The 14,662-nt window shown below is 55.4% G+C and overlaps 5 protein-coding genes across 5 annotated transcripts; 2 read left to right on the top strand and 3 right to left on the bottom strand.

The window, feature by feature from the left end:
* Nucleotides 1-1,078: 1,078 nt before the first annotated feature.
* Nucleotides 1,079-5,400, top strand: BDW70DRAFT_143638 (putative sensor histidine kinase/response regulator). Its single transcript, XM_073738127.1, has 3 exons — nucleotides 1,079-1,162; nucleotides 1,287-4,879; nucleotides 4,940-5,400. The coding sequence occupies exons 1-3, from the start codon at nucleotides 1,137-1,139 to the stop codon at nucleotides 5,167-5,169; spliced, it is 3,849 nt and encodes a 1,282-aa protein (XP_073592087.1). The 5' UTR covers nucleotides 1,079-1,136; the 3' UTR covers nucleotides 5,170-5,400.
* Nucleotides 5,401-5,827: 427 nt separating this feature from the next.
* Nucleotides 5,828-7,217, bottom strand: BDW70DRAFT_153485 (uncharacterized protein; the record flags this gene model as incomplete). The annotated part of the gene is made up of 2 exons (XM_073739650.1): nucleotides 5,828-6,923; nucleotides 6,988-7,217. The coding sequence occupies 2 exons, from the start codon at nucleotides 7,215-7,217 to the stop codon at nucleotides 5,828-5,830; spliced, it is 1,326 nt and encodes a 441-aa protein (XP_073592086.1).
* A 764-nt stretch (nucleotides 7,218-7,981) lies between these two features.
* BDW70DRAFT_153484 (type I glyceraldehyde-3-phosphate dehydrogenase) lies at nucleotides 7,982-9,225 on the bottom strand (the record flags this gene model as incomplete). Its single annotated transcript, XM_073739649.1, has 4 exons — nucleotides 7,982-8,279; nucleotides 8,357-8,471; nucleotides 8,528-9,097; nucleotides 9,144-9,225. The coding sequence occupies 4 exons, from the start codon at nucleotides 9,223-9,225 to the stop codon at nucleotides 7,982-7,984; spliced, it is 1,065 nt and encodes a 354-aa protein (XP_073592085.1).
* A 1,127-nt stretch (nucleotides 9,226-10,352) lies between these two features.
* Nucleotides 10,353-11,927, bottom strand: BDW70DRAFT_153483 (sugar porter family MFS transporter; the record flags this gene model as incomplete). Its single annotated transcript, XM_073739648.1, has 1 exon — nucleotides 10,353-11,927. The coding sequence occupies one exon, from the start codon at nucleotides 11,925-11,927 to the stop codon at nucleotides 10,353-10,355; it is 1,575 nt and encodes a 524-aa protein (XP_073592084.1).
* Nucleotides 11,928-12,470: 543 nt separating this feature from the next.
* BDW70DRAFT_163690 (uncharacterized protein) lies at nucleotides 12,471-12,857 on the top strand (the record flags this gene model as incomplete). The annotated part of the gene is made up of 1 exon (XM_073741343.1): nucleotides 12,471-12,857. One exon carries the CDS (start codon nucleotides 12,471-12,473, stop codon nucleotides 12,855-12,857), a length of 387 nt encoding a protein of 128 aa, XP_073592083.1.
* Nucleotides 12,858-14,662: the final 1,805 nt, after the last annotated feature.

The raw sequence follows: 14,662 nt of genomic DNA, 5'->3' as shown, positions 1-14,662 counted from the left end.
TTTGAGCCTTAGTATGAGCCACTAGACCGGTGTTTGTCGGAGTTCGACCTTACTTGGCACTGGAGTCTACTTGGATCCAGAAACAGAGCACTGGCTGCCTTCAGTGCATTCTTCAAACAATCCAAACCACAGTCTAGATCTTGTATACAATTTAGATCTTATATAGACCAAGATCGAGCAACTCGCCCTTTATAGACAAAGCCTCTCTCCGCCGCCCTGTCTTGGAACCCCCTATGCGACTATTGCCGCCGTCTGCGAAAACTCAACCGAGGCTATCAAACGTCCACCCAAACGTCCACCGTTTGCCCCTCTGCCTGATCTATGCAACGTCCCCGAGTCTGCAGCGGGGCTGGGTGGCAGCAGAATTTAACGTCAGCCACGCTGCACCAAGCCCTACTCTCCGTCACGCCATTCAGCGCCTGATTACATACTACCGGAGCCGGCTCGGCGCTCCAGTAGAACCTGCCAGTCTGGACTTGGCTATTGCAGAGATCTACTCAGAGATCTACTCAGTAGTAAATCATCGCGCACTAGACTGCAGTAAATCTAGTCAGGGTGATCACCACGTGGATACTGAAGCCATCCCGCCGACACGGCTGGACTGTTCCGGCAATATCCATCTGTATGAAACAGTGTGGGGAAGAAATTAAATGGTCTGATTCTGTTCTCGAAACTGAGTTGGCGCATTCATCGAGGTCCAGATGGCTAAATCTTACGGAAACATACAGACTATCCAGTCTGCAGCCGTGCAACCTTGACCACGGGACTTGGCCCTCTGGGGCCTGCCTGGGAAACAGGGCGAAGATGGCGAAAGGCGGAGCCTGGGCGCTGTTCTGGGCTCTGGCCAGGCACGCACGCCGCAGGAAGTTGGTTCATGGACAAAATTCCCGCCAATAATGCGCAGGGCTTGCCATGCACAATGACGCAGTGGCTCCACTAGGTTCCGCACCCTGATACGGGTGGGGTCCCTGTTGTCTGGTTGTCCTCTGTTACGGCCACCGTCCTGGATTCGTCTCCCTTTCCCTACTCTGTAAACCATCCAGTCTGTCCATCTGTCTACGGAGTATTTGCCCATTTGCCTACCTGCTGGAGATCCGAGGCTGATCTGATCTGCAGCATGAGCAGCTGTTGACGAGATGGCCCAGGAGCGCGAGTTCTACAAGTACGGCCCTCTACACCGTTCTTACACCGTTCTTACACCGTTCTTACATCGTTTACTATGGATCCTTAGATTCCATGCAGATGTTAATGCCGATGTTGATGCTAATGCTATGCTGATGAATCAGATACTGCCAGCTTCCCCAGCGCCCTGGCCTTCTCGATCGACCGCCGGTCTCCCCTCGCACCGAGCAGAACGTCGAGCTGCTCCCTCAGTCCTCTCAGGACACGACGCTCACGGCGCTGGCGCAGCTGGGTGCCCTGCGGCTGAACTGCCAGCGATGCATGATCTCTCTCTTTGACCGCCGCACGCAGTATATCCTGACGGAGGCGACGCGCACTCTCAGCCTGCAAGATGATCGCGTCCATCTGGACGGCGATGCGCTCTGGCTGGGGAGCAGTGTGATCCCTAAGGAGGACGGGATCTGCCACCTCGTCTGCCAGGAATCCAATCTCAATGCCAGCCAGTGCGAGTCCGACCCTGCTTGCGCCTTGGTTGTCCCCGACCTGACGAAAGATGACCGGTTCAACAAACGGCAATACGTCGTCAAAGCGCCGCATCTGCGCTTCTTCGCTGGCGTACCGATCCGCAGCCGACGCGGGATCGCTATCGGTGCGTTAAGCGTCAGCGACGGCAATACGCGGCCGAGCGGTCTCACGTCGCTGGAACTCCGGTTCATGACCGATACTGCGGCCGCGATCATGAACCATCTGGAGATGGTGCGATCGCACGAGCAGAACCGCCGTGGAGCGAACATGATCGCCGGGCTGGGCAACTTTGTCGAAGGGGGCATCTTCCCCTCTAGTAGTCTTCGCCGGCGTAGCCGGCTCAATGTCGACAATGAGGCGTCTGGCAAGGACGATTCTCCACGGAACAGCGTCCTGGTCTCTCGTCGAAATCACGCCCGGTCTGAACAGTCGACGGCCAACGATCGCGCGCAGCGCGAAAAGTCGCCGATCCCGTCTGTGCCCGAATCCAAGGAGTCCAACGAACTGCAGCCGCTCTGCGAACCGTCGGCGCCGAAACGAAAGCGCGAGAACGAAGTCACCCTGACCTCAGGCACCCGCGAGATCTTCGGCCGCGCCGCCCGTATCCTGCAGGAGTCGCTGGACGTTCAGGGGGTGGCCTTCTTCGACGCCAGCGTCAAGTCGTACGCCGGCCTGGTCCGCAATTCTGACGACCGACCTTCTGATGCTGAGAGCAGCAGCGGTTCCAGCGAGGCCCATGAGGCAAGCTCCAGCGACAGCGACAATCAGGCCACGGGCCACTCGACCACCGATACGGACGACTTCTCCACGTCCGATGTGCTGGGATACTCGCTTGAGGATCCAGAACAGCCCATGGGCGCTATGCGCGAAACCTTCCTGCGATCGCTTCTACGGAACTATCCGCAGGGTGCCATCTTCAACGTCGACGAGAATGGCAGTATCTCCTCCAGTGAAGGCAGCGATAGCTCTTCAGGAACCAGCGTCTCACGGGAGATCGTCTACCGCCGCCACGAAGCGCCCAAAGTCCAGCGGCGGTGGAAGCAGCAGAAACGCCACCGGCTCAGCCTCAAGGAAGAGAACAAATGGCTGCTCAAGATTTTCCCGTCTGCGCGCTGCATCACACTGTTCCCACTCTGGGATTCCCGCCGCAACCGCTGGTTCTCGGGCCTGTTCCTCTGGACCAAGTCGCCGCGCAGCTTCAGTCTTGGAGGCGAGCTAGCGTACCTCTATGCCTTTTCGAACAGCATCATGGCTGAGATCCATCGGTTGGATATCGAGCTGGCCAATCGGGCGCATGCGACACTTGTTGGCAGTATCTCGCACGAACTGCGCAGCCCTCTGCATGGGATCCTGGGTAGCACCGAGCTGCTGGGCGACTCGGACCTGACTCCTGCGCAGACGGCGCTCGTCAACACGGTCGAGCACTGCGGTCGCTCGCTGCTGGATATCATCAACAACATGCTGGATTTTGCAAAGATCAACCAGTTCGCGCGCAAGTCGCGGTCGTCACGGTTCAAGCCGTCGTCGCCCCGACGGCGTCAGCACCGGTTCCTCATGCCTGCTAAGGGGAACGGAGTGGTGAATCTCATCTCGGACGTGCAGCTGGACGCGGTGCTGGAAGAAGTTGCCGGCAGCGTGTTCGCTGGGCACTGCTTCAGCTCCAAGAACCGCACCCTGGCGCTAGCCTCTGTCCCGACCCTAGATAAGGAGGGAGAGCTAGTCATGACCAGCCCGACGGAGCGGCCGCTTTCGGCCTTTAACGAATCCCTCACGGTGATTTATGATGTCGCGCCGGATTTCCAGTGGCTGTTTGAGACGCAAGCTGGAGCGTGGCGCCGCGTGCTGATGAACTTGTTTGGGAATGCCCTCAAGTACACCCAGTCCGGCTATATTCTAGTCTCGCTCAAATTATCTACCCCAGCAACGGCCAAGGGACGAAGACTCTCACGCGGTGAGAGTGTCGACACCGCCACCGTAACACTTACAGTCAAGGACACTGGTCAAGGTATCGACAAGGAGTACCTGCAGAGCAACGTCTTCAAGCCCTTCTCGCAGGAGAACCCTCTCTCACCCGGCAGCGGCCTGGGTCTCAGCATCGTCCATCAAACTGTTGTCTCGCTCGGCGGCACTATTGATATCGTCTCCACCAAAGGCACCGGCACAGAAGTCAAGGTCCGCGTTGACCTGCCACGCACGCCAAAATCCGAGGCCACAAACGGCGACCAGAACCAACACCACAAAGCAGTGACAGAGACCAAGGAGCTTGTTCGGGGTAAATCCATCGGCCTCGTGGGATTCGGTACACCGGCTGAGCGCGACGAGGAAGCCCTCACTCTGCTCCGCTCCTCGCTCCAGCGCATGTACCAGGATTACTTCGGTATGGAGGTCGGCTTTGCGTCGCCCGAAAAGCCGGGCTCATTTGACATTTACGTCGTTCGACAGACATACCTTGATGCGGCTGATGAAATCTCTCGCAAGGTCGGTGCAGTGCATGGCAAACGGCCGGCTGTGCTGGTCATCTGCTCGACGCCGCAGATTGCGCAAAAGTTGTCCAGCACTGCGAGTCAGCGACCTTCTCCTGCTGTATACGAATTCATCAGCCAGCCCTGCGGGCCATGTAGAACGGCTGATGCGCTCAGGGCGTGTGTCAATCGTCGGGAGACTGAGAGTCCGCGCCCGAGTCCGCCATTAACTAATGAGACTATAGATGGCTATGGCCATGTCACTGTCTTTGAGACTACAAACGGCGGCGCAAGTGGCATGACACTTACAGAATGCACTACGAATGGCGATCGCGATGCCAATGGCATCCCACAGGACACTCCCCAGGTTCACGCAAAGCAATATGCGAACGGCCTGACAGGACTCAAAATCGAGACTCTAAAATCCCCCGCCTCCCCGATCGCTCTCTCTCCCAAAACACTAGCGCTGCAGAACGGCAAGACGGTTTCCGCAGACGTTGAGGTCCAGCTCAGCCCGACCTCGGCGGTAACGACTATCACCACCTCCGCCGTCGAGGAGGGCGATGGCGCCGTGACCGAAATCTCAGCGACCTGTGGAGCGTCTCACATCGTTCCCTCGGTTCTACTCGTCGATGACAATTCGGTCAACCTGCAACTCCTCGTTGCGGTCATGAAAAAGGCCAAGTTTCCCTACTTTACTGCGTGCAATGGCCTCGAAGCGCTGGAAGTGTACAAGGCGCATGCAAAGAAAATTCGCGTGATTCTGATGGGTACGTCCCCAATTTTCTTTAGGCTCTTACGTATACCAACTAACAGGTCCCTGGTAACAGATATCTCCATGCCGGTCATGGACGGCCTCGAATCTACGCGCGAGATCCGGCTCTTTGAGAAAACGCGGCGCGAGAGTCCAGCGTTCAAGCCGGCGACGATTATCGCACTCTCAGGACTGGGCAGCGCTTCTGTGCGCCAGGAGGCGTTCAATTCAGGGCTTGACCTGTTTCTCTCGAAACCGGTGCGGTTTCAGGAGCTTACCACGCAGCTGAGGGAGCTGATGCGATGACCAAAATCTGATGGTTGGTTGGAGTGAGGTGATGCTGTGGGCTTTAAAATTTGGCTTTCTAGGGCATATATTCTTTATACCTTATTGATATATTGGATTAGGTACGCTGGCGTTCAGCGTAAGGTAGCTTTGGTTGGTCCTGTTTGCATAGCGATACCGAGGGAGATCATGGGCATGCTGTAAATGAACTCTGCATGATTCTGGAAGGAAAAAATATACTCCACATCTAATCAAACCTGCTACTGGCTCAATTTCCGATCTCGTATAGTAATTTCGTCCGCCTCGTATCTTCTTGGCGATCGGACCCTGCAATCACATTCTATGGTGCGACTGGCTGTGGCTGAAACACGAATCTGCACGTCATTTCCCACGCGCTCGTGTCACCGGCCAGATCTAGAGTAACTCATTACTTGGACTGAATGGAAGATGGCATTGCTTATTCTGGCATCAATTCGTCATAGACAGCAGACTAGCTACACTGTCAGATGGGTGAAAATCGTTAAGCGAGAGTGAAAAAGAAGAGAAAAAATCGCTCTTTTGATATGTACAATCATCAATTGAAATGGCACAGCCTGTCAAAAGAAGCGATGGCATTCCAAGCAAGCTGGAGCCAAGAAGAGAAGTTTTGAATATGGAAAGCAAACAAGTGCAAGACTGTCTAAGCCTTGATGCAGTACTGGTAGCCCAGCCAGAGATTCGTGCAGTCCTCCTTCAGTCCGGAGTTCAACTCGCGGAGCTGGCTGAGGGAAACGCCGATAGCCTCCTCGACCTTCAGGCAGTAGTCGCCGTCCGTGACGGTGTAGTACTGCGTGCAGGAGGAGCTGGCGTAGGGGTAGATTGGCGCAGAGGATGAACCGGACGAAGCGGTGGGGGCGGCAGGAGCAGTGCTGGCACTGCTCGTTGCCGCCGGAGTGTCAGTGGGGCTGCCATTGAGGGTATAAGTCACGGTGTTAGTGCTCGTGCTGGTCGAGGTGGTGGTGCTTGTGCTGGTGACGGTGCTGGGGGCTTCGGTCGTAGCGGGAGCCTCTGTTGTCGCCGGGGCTTCGGTGGTAGATGTTGGAGCCTCGGTAGCGGTTGGCGCAGCGGTGGTGGTAGATGTAGAAGACTCGGTCGAGCTGGAATCCGAATCGTCCGAATCGCTCGAGTCAGAGTCCGAACCGCCAATCAAGCTTGAGGTGAACCGGAAAATGCTGGAGACGGCCTTGTCGAGAGACCCGATCACATTGTCCTCGCAGGTGCTGGGACCAGTAGACCAGCCGGTCAGACGGTTGGCAACATCAGACGAGTAGCAGTGAGTCGCGATGCCCTGACCGAGGTTTCCCGAGGCAGCGATCGAGCCGGAGTTGTAGATACGAGCGGCGGCGTAGAAGTTGGCGGCGTCGCCAGCACCGCCCGCCTGCTCGAGGCACTGCTTGAGCCCGTCACCGTCGCTGGTACCCTCGGTGCCGTCCTTGATCATTTGCTTGATCTGCTCGGCCGGGCACGGGGTCAAGACCTCGCCGTTGTTGCAGGAGCCCTGGCCGTTGTGCGACTGCATTAGGCCCGGGTTGGTGACGCCGTAGTTGGTGGTCGGGGCGCGCACACAGCCGTTGCTTTCCTGGATGACGATGGCCAGGATGAAGCGGGGATCGACGCCGGAGGACTCAGAGACCTCCTTGATGGCAGACGAGATGTTATCGATTTCGTCGTCCGAGTTGTTAGGGACGTTCCATTGGGTGCAGGACTGACGCATCGTATCGCGGTTGGCTTCGAACCTATACGGTCGGTCAGTAACACAGCACCCTTGGCAGTGGGACGCCGCCCTAAGAGGGGAAGTACATCTCATCAAAGTCAGGCCACCAGTTATCGTGATCAGGCCAACCGGCGGCGACCTTGCCATTTCCTCCAAGGACGTTGTAGGTACGTTTGTCAAGGGAACGCGCGTGCGAGAGAGCGTGCGAGTGTCGTTCTGCGTGTCTGTGGCCGCTCAAGGGATTGGACGGGACGGGGGCCCCAGCAATGAGGGTGGAAAGGCTGCCAGCAGCCAGGATCAAAGGAAGGGACAGCATGATGCTTGGAGGAGAACAAGAGCGCCGACACAGACGGACAAAGGAGGGACAGAAGACTTGCTTGCAGAAGAAAAGAGAGAAAAGAGAGAAAAGAACGAAGAGACGAGCGGCTGCAGTGTTATAAAGAGCGTTGGACGATCCATCACCACCTAATTCACCATCACTGAGACTAAAGCGTAAAGTTCCTTGCACCTCGCTAAGCTCACAGAACGCGGGCCAATCAGCGGCCCGCATGCGCACATTTGGCCACATTTGGGCTCATTTGGCCTCATTCTGAAACAAACAGGGGCCGAACACGAGTCTTGGAGGATCGCCTCATTGGAGAAATTTCGCAGTGGACACCCAGATCTACCTGTGAAGGTGGAGGCCGAGCGGCGTTGGCTGTTCAGTTGGCTGTTCATTTGGCTGATGAGCGGATGCGTGTTGAGGTGTTCTTTCACTTGAGCCCTGAGTCAGAAACGATCAACAGGAGACAGCTCACTGCCGGGATTCAGGCACCAGGCACAACCCAGAGCCACGTTACATGTCAAACAGGCACACCCGCCTCATCAAACGGACGGCAAGACGACAAGACGGCAGAGCAGCGGGCGCGCACAGAGGATGGACGACAGCGACGCAGGGACTCGGGTGTAACGCGCCCAATGCCGAATCTGGCCAGAGAGACACTACTGCAGCATCTGGTTCATCAAAACGGGTCTATTAGTCTACTCTATTACCATTATTCTATCGTATTCTATCGATTCTATCGATTCTATCGATTCATTTTACTCATTGTGCGCGATATGCCTCGTCAGATCCAGGAGTCGGCTGGAATACCCCCATTCGTTATCATACCAGGCCATGATCTTGAAAAAGGTCGGATTCAGCTCGCTACACGCAGCCGCGTCTACGATCGCACTATGCGAGTCGCCCAGGTAGTCGCTGCTCACCAGCACCTCGTCGCTCACGCTCAGCACCCCAGCCAGCTCGTTCTTGGCCGCGCGCCGAAACGCCGCTAGTATCTCGGCTAGCGAGGTGGGCGTCTCGGTGCTGACGGTCAAATCAATCAGCGAGACATTGGGGCTGAAAATTCAAAGTCAGCGGCGATTCGGCCCCTCACACCAGACCAGATCTGATTCGAATCAAATTGGATGACTTACGTTGGCACGCGGATCGAGGCTCCCGTCACCTTGCCTGTTAGTTCAGGCAACACTGATGCGATCGCTTTGGCGGCACCTGTCGTCGTCGGGATGATGTTGTCGAAAACGCTGCGGCCTGTCCTTCTTAGCAGATTTTTCTTCTTATTTTGGGGTCAGGTCGAAAAGGCATACCTAGCCGTCGGTTCTTCTTGCTGTATCCGTCCAGGACCGTCTGCGATTTCGTGGCGGCATGGACCGTGGTCAAGAACCCCTGCGCGATGCCAAACTCCCGCTGGAGCACTTTGAGCACCGGTGTCACGCAGTTGGTTGTACAGCTGGCACACGAGATCACGCGTGTTTCCTCGCTTGCCCGGTACTCGTCCGCGTTGACTCCGTACACATATGTTGGCGAATCTGAGCTCGGGGCCGAGATGACCACTCGCTTGGCGCCCCCGTATGTGATGTGGTCCTGGGCGAGCTCTCGCTTGGTGAACTTGCCGGTGCATTCGACCACGTACTCTGCGCCCAGGGCCGCCCAGTTGAGCTTCTTCAGGTCACGTTCTGACGTGAGCGCGATTGGCCGGCCGTTGACGGAGATCTGCGTGTCGGAGATCGCGTGGATGGGGATGTCCGGCGAGAGCTTGCCCATGGACGAGTCGTAGCGGATCAGGTAGATGAGGTCTTGGACGGACGTGCAGGTGTGGTTGATGGCCACGATCTGAATGTCGTTTCGGGCGAGTGCGACGCGGAGGACATTGCGGCCTGCTGGTCAGTATCTCGTCCGGCTCCGGGATGGGAATGGGCCTACCGATGCGTCCAAACCCGTTGATGCCTACTCGGCAGGCGGAGGGAGAGTCACTGATGGGGAGCTCGTTGATGGAAGGAGCCATTCTGGTTTGATCTAGGTAAGGCGATAGGTAGGGATAGGTAGAAGATAGGTAAGGCTATTGATATGGGTATAGAGATAAAGGGTATAAATATAGATACGGAGACTGTATGAAGAGCGTAGGATGTACGATTTGTAGTATACCGTTTGATTGACCTGCAATCTTTACTGCTTCTAACGCCGCCCGGCCCTCTATATATACTGAGCCATATCTTTGAGCGGAAACAGGAGCCATATAGAGCCAGCCCCATTGGCCCGAGGTTTTCCGCCGTCAATACATCATCGGAGCGATCCCCCAGCTTTCGAATCTGCCGATTATCGGCAGTTGCCTGTCTGATTTGGAGTCTGGACAAACCCCAGAATGACGATGTAGGCACGATGCAATGCCGACGGTCTTATTGGGCGTCTGCTTAGCATTCAGCTTGTTTCTTCGACGTTCTGCCAACATCCAATATCCAGAATTACGTTCCCCTGCCCAAAATCAGGGAGCGAGACGAACCTCGATCCACTGTACAAGAGCTCTACTCCAATTGGTTCAGTCTACCACTCTTAGGCATAGCAAGAGTCAGGAGACTGGTTAGTGGGACTTGTAGATATGAACTCGGTAAGAACTCGTTAAGCGCGTAGCTACACTATAGGCGATGAATCCTGGCAGCTCGTGATGCCACGTGTGGGCGCTAAAGCAAAACCGGGAGGCGGTAGGCAGTTGCTGGGACTCGCTAATTCCCCTTATGCGGCAGAATCCCGACCGCAGAGATGTGATCGCCGACTTGTGTGCTCGAGGAGTCGACGTGGGTCGTGGCTTTACAGTCGAGTCTAATTCCCAATGTTTGATTTGGGCGCTTGGAGTGCTCGGGTGACATCGACTGCCAGAGAATGAGACCTTTGGCAGCAAATCAGGCCCGGACTTGTCTTGTCCGGACAGTCCATGTACCGACAACCGGCGGTTCGATCTCCATCCATCGACGGCGCTTTTGACGTCAAAATCGGGCCTACGGAAAAGAACAAGACCGTGGGGACTCCATTCGGATAAAGACTTAAAGTACGAGGTAAGAAATTTCTGCAAGGTTATTGCATTCATTCATGCTCTATCATGGCTCATCGCGATATATACAGAATCCAATTCTAAATTTATGCCTCTTCCTTCATTTCCAGCTCGGTGCCGTCCTTCTTATGGATGGCCGCGAGCTGCTCGTCAGCAACTTCTCCCTGCGGCAGCTTGCGCGCCATCGAGACGATCTCCCACGGCGACGACGCGTCACGGAAGACCTGGTTGATCAGCTCCAGGTTGCGGTTCATCGTCTCAGGGTAGAAGAAGTACACGGAGATCGGAATGCAGGCCGATAAGACGGTGTACATGACATAGTACTTATACCCGATCGTGTCGAGAGCGACCGGGGTCACCATCACGACAACAAAATTCCACAGCCAATGGTTGGCCGCTGAGAAGGCAGACATGGCGACACGGAGACGGGCTGGAGCCACCTCCGAAGCGTACAAGAAGTTGCCTCCGAGGAAACCGATGGGATAGAAGCAGTTGAAGAGGAAGATGAAGACGGCAGAGGCGATGGAGGCTCCCTTGTTGTCTTCGCCCATACTATTGGTGATGGCCATGGCCATCATGCAGCAGGCCATTCCTGAACCACTGACGATGAAGCAAATACGACGGCCGAGACGATCGATCGCCCAGAAAGAGATGAAGCAGCAAAGGAACTTCCAGGTCAAGGCGCAAGAGGCCAGGATCTTGGACAGGCTCTCGCTCATGCCGAGGTTCTCTTCGAAGATGGTGGAAGCGTATACAGAAATCAGGTTGCCTCCACACATTTGCTGGAAGAATTGGAGCATCATGCAGAGGACAAAGCGGTACAACAGCTTATCCTGGTCGTCCTTGCTGAAGATCTCCATAAGGGAGGCCTTGGCGTGCGAGGTCAATTCAAGACTGGTTTGAATGCCGGCAATTTCCGCACGGATCTCTTCCGGCGAGGCCTCGTCACCCTTGAGGGCCGAGAGACTCCGCTCAGCCAACTCAATGCGGTTGGCTTGGACAAGCCATCTCGGAGACTCGGGGAACAAGAAGACGGAACACAGTATCATGAGCGAGGGGAGGAGCGCGATGGCCAAAGGCACGCGCCACTGCGTCGTGCTCTCGTCGATCCGGCTCAGACCAAAGTCAATCCAGTTGCAAAGGGCATAACCGAGACACATGAACATTCCATCAATGATAACATGCTGGCCGCGGTTCTTGGCCGCGGACGATTCACTCTGCCAGACTGGAACAGCAACGTTGAATTGACCAGTACCAACACCAAGGATAATACGGCCGACAACAAACTGAGGAAGACTGTATGATGCCACCTGCAGGACCTGTCCGATGATAGTGAGAATGGAACCAATGAATATAGACATTCGGCGACCAAACCGGTCGGAGAAGAATGTGGTGGAAAGGGCTCCGATAAGGGCTCCGAGCTGGAAGGCGGCAATGACAGCACCCTTCTTGGTCGAGTTTTCGCTCTTCTCCACGCCCGTGGTGTGGACGGTATCGATGTCAGGGAACGTTGCCACCCAGCTGTTGAGAGTCGCGAGAGGGCCCAAGCCGGCTTGGTTGTAACCGAAGATGACGAAGGCCGGCGCTCCAATAAGCAAGACCTGGAGGGAATGCAGCAGCTTCCCCCTGGCGCCGAAGATGGTAGTAACCCGGTCAGACATGGTGACTGTAACTGAGGCGGGCAAGGAAGAGGGAGAGGGAGCTGGAGAAAATTCTGAACGGCACAACATCGGACGGGAAGGACTGTGGCATCTTATACGCGACCCCGTGGAGAAGGGCTAAAAGGCATCCCCTCACCCCATCTCTGCGTCCCCACGCAGCCGGTGAGAGTGAGGGGAATGATGGGGAGGGTCGTCGAGAATGAATTTCTCATCACGCGAACAGTTTTTTCTGGATCCTGAGTCTCAGGCACTATGTGAGAAACAGCGGACGGGTGACGGAATGGAGCCGGGGCACCACGCCAGCTGGTACCGTCGCAACGTAGATCCACCGCACATTATATGTCCGGTCGACAACCGTAACCCTGAGCTGAAGCCTGGATCATGCCTCCAATTTGATTGGGAGGACGTAGGGCCGGAGTCGTAGTCCGGCTGGACACGTCGTTACGTTCTACACATTTCCACGCGCAACACACCGTAATGTCTACATCATACGCTGTGCGCTATAGATGCAGCGAACCAAGGCCGTGCACAGGAACTCGAAAGATGAATATTCCACGAGCGGCCGATCTTCGGGCGATTGAGAAATCTCCGACTGGCAGCCCTCAACAAATGCCAACACTCAACCGCGTGGATGTGAAATCTTATGTGCGCCATGTGGGTCCCGTGGCTTGCGTTCGGCCAGAATCCGAGGTACGAGCCCTCGGATCGGCACCTGCACCGCGTGCCCAGATCCCGAGTCAAGGCTTGACTGCCCTCTGGCACCCTCTGCTGGCTAAACGCTTAAAGCTTGGAAGCCTTGGCAGCTGTCTGCCAACACGATCAGCAGGACACCCCGGCACAGGGCTGAGTGAGGACTTTGAGCAAAACTCGAATACACGGATACCGACCCCCAATACCATTCCATCTGCGCCGGAGTATGGAAGCATTTAAGCATAAACTGTGGGATCCCGAGTCCTGTCGGCCGGCGGCCAGCAGCAGGCCGAGTTAAGCGTCAGAGGATTCCTTGTGGCAATGAGACTCCGGATGCCATTACCAATTCCCCTCACTGATTGGCTCTCGCCCGAGTTTCCTTTTTCATGTGGAATCCTCGGTAACATTGTAGTGTACCTGATTGCACGAGCAGCGGCCCAGCTCTCCATCGAGCTAACCACATTGAACCGTGTGGCCCGGTCATTGCAACGCTGCCAGCGCAGCTCTCGAATCTAGCGCCAACCTATGCATCTTCAGACCCGGCGCAACTCTATTTCATATCTCATACATGATCCGGGCATGTTCATCCCGGGTTTTTCTCGTCAAATATCAATCGTGCGGAGACAAAGTTGGACTCTGGAGAGGCTGGAGATCAGATCGGCTCCCCATAGATTATCCCTGGTTCCCCCGGATGATGTCGTAAGTGGCAAGTTCCGGGATGGTGTGTACAGTATGGAATACATACAGCTTAGTTGAGTCAAACACTCTCGGCAGGCGTCGAGCGGCGGCTCTCGACCGAAATATGACTACGCGCAGGCACTAATCTCAACCTTTCCCTGCATTTAGCCCTTACGGCGTGCCTCAGCTGCTGAGCTAAGCCGGCCGGATACGACGGCTCCTGGGGTCATGCCATATTCGTACTTCGCACGGCTTGCCGACTCGGTAGTTATAGTAGATATGTTTCTGCGGGCGCCCTCGAATGCATCGGCTTGTCCAAACACAAACCTCGCAGTACTTTGGCAAGGGCCAATCGACCTTACCCTGGTCTCCTACTCGAGTCTCACACGCTCTGCAACTACCCCATGGAAATTACCGAACCCGGCAAGGGCCATCGGCGTCAACCGGAGTGTACCTCAACTCTGAGACAGAGTGGATGAATGGCCCGGTTTCGTTTTCTAGCTCGAATCCTCAGGTCTGTGCGTTCGGACATTGGCCGTCGTCTCACGAGTGCCATCATTTGTTGTTATAACATCTTGCCGAGCTGACTCGTCTCGGTTGGTGGCGGCTGAATTCAATTGTACTGGACAGTTTGCCATCCCGAGACTGCTTGTCTCCGATTCGAGATTGCTGAGTAGTGCTCCAGATTTGGTCTGGCTGGTTCTGAAGATCTGGAATGGTCTTTAGAAATCGATTACGAAGCGCTGGGTTGATAGTCGCACCAAGATTGTCGGCTCCAAAAGAGCAATATGTGGCCGTGCAATATGAAAATTCTCCCTACTGACTGACATGAACAAGGACTGCTGATACTCCTGAGGGCTAGCCATATTGATCAAAGTTCCAGCCCATGGGCAGGCTATTGGTGTGCTGTCAGGACAATCCCCGTCACCAAGAGCTGCCAAGGGGCTGCTTTCACAACGAACACTCGACTTTACTAACGCCGTCAGCTACCAATTCCACGTAGTGATCCTGATTCCATCTCTGTCGCACCTCCCTAGTTCGTCACGGTATACTCGCCTTCATCGCTCTCGACTGCTCCAGTCGTACTCTACCACCAGTTTTATTTCTACGTTCTACTTTTCGATACAAAGCGGTCTGACTTACCGACATTATGCACTTCCCACTGACGGACTGTACAGGAGGGCAGTATTAAATTTAGCACGTCTGTAGGGAAGTAGGCCAACTGCCCCCGCGAATGGACCATTTCTATTGCGCCTCTATGGTCATCCTGGGGCTCGCATCGGTAGAGACCACATCTAATGTGCAATAATCATCGTGATACTCAAACTGGAGCTATTTCATTGTCCCAGTATAGGCTCTCTGTTTTT

Source organism: Aspergillus foveolatus (assembly GCF_047715535.1).
Source record: "Aspergillus foveolatus strain CBS 279.81 unplaced genomic scaffold BDW70scaffold_76, whole genome shotgun sequence".
Classification (NCBI taxonomy): domain Eukaryota; kingdom Fungi; phylum Ascomycota; class Eurotiomycetes; order Eurotiales; family Aspergillaceae; genus Aspergillus; species Aspergillus foveolatus.
This window is presented reverse-complemented; position numbering and strand designations above follow the sequence as displayed.

What these genes read in the sequence shown, in the direction of transcription:
- BDW70DRAFT_143638 (XM_073738127.1), top strand. Translation starts at nt 1,137, where the DNA reads ATGGCCCAGGAGCGCGAGTTCTACAA. An exon ending in CAGGAGCGCGAGTTCTACAA is followed by an intron (nt 1,163 to 1,286) that starts GTACGGCCCTCT and finishes CTGATGAATCAG; the next exon opens with ATACTGCCAGCTTCCCCAGC. An exon ending in AATTCGCGTGATTCTGATGG is followed by an intron (nt 4,880 to 4,939) that starts GTACGTCCCCAA and finishes CCCTGGTAACAG; the next exon opens with ATATCTCCATGCCGGTCATG.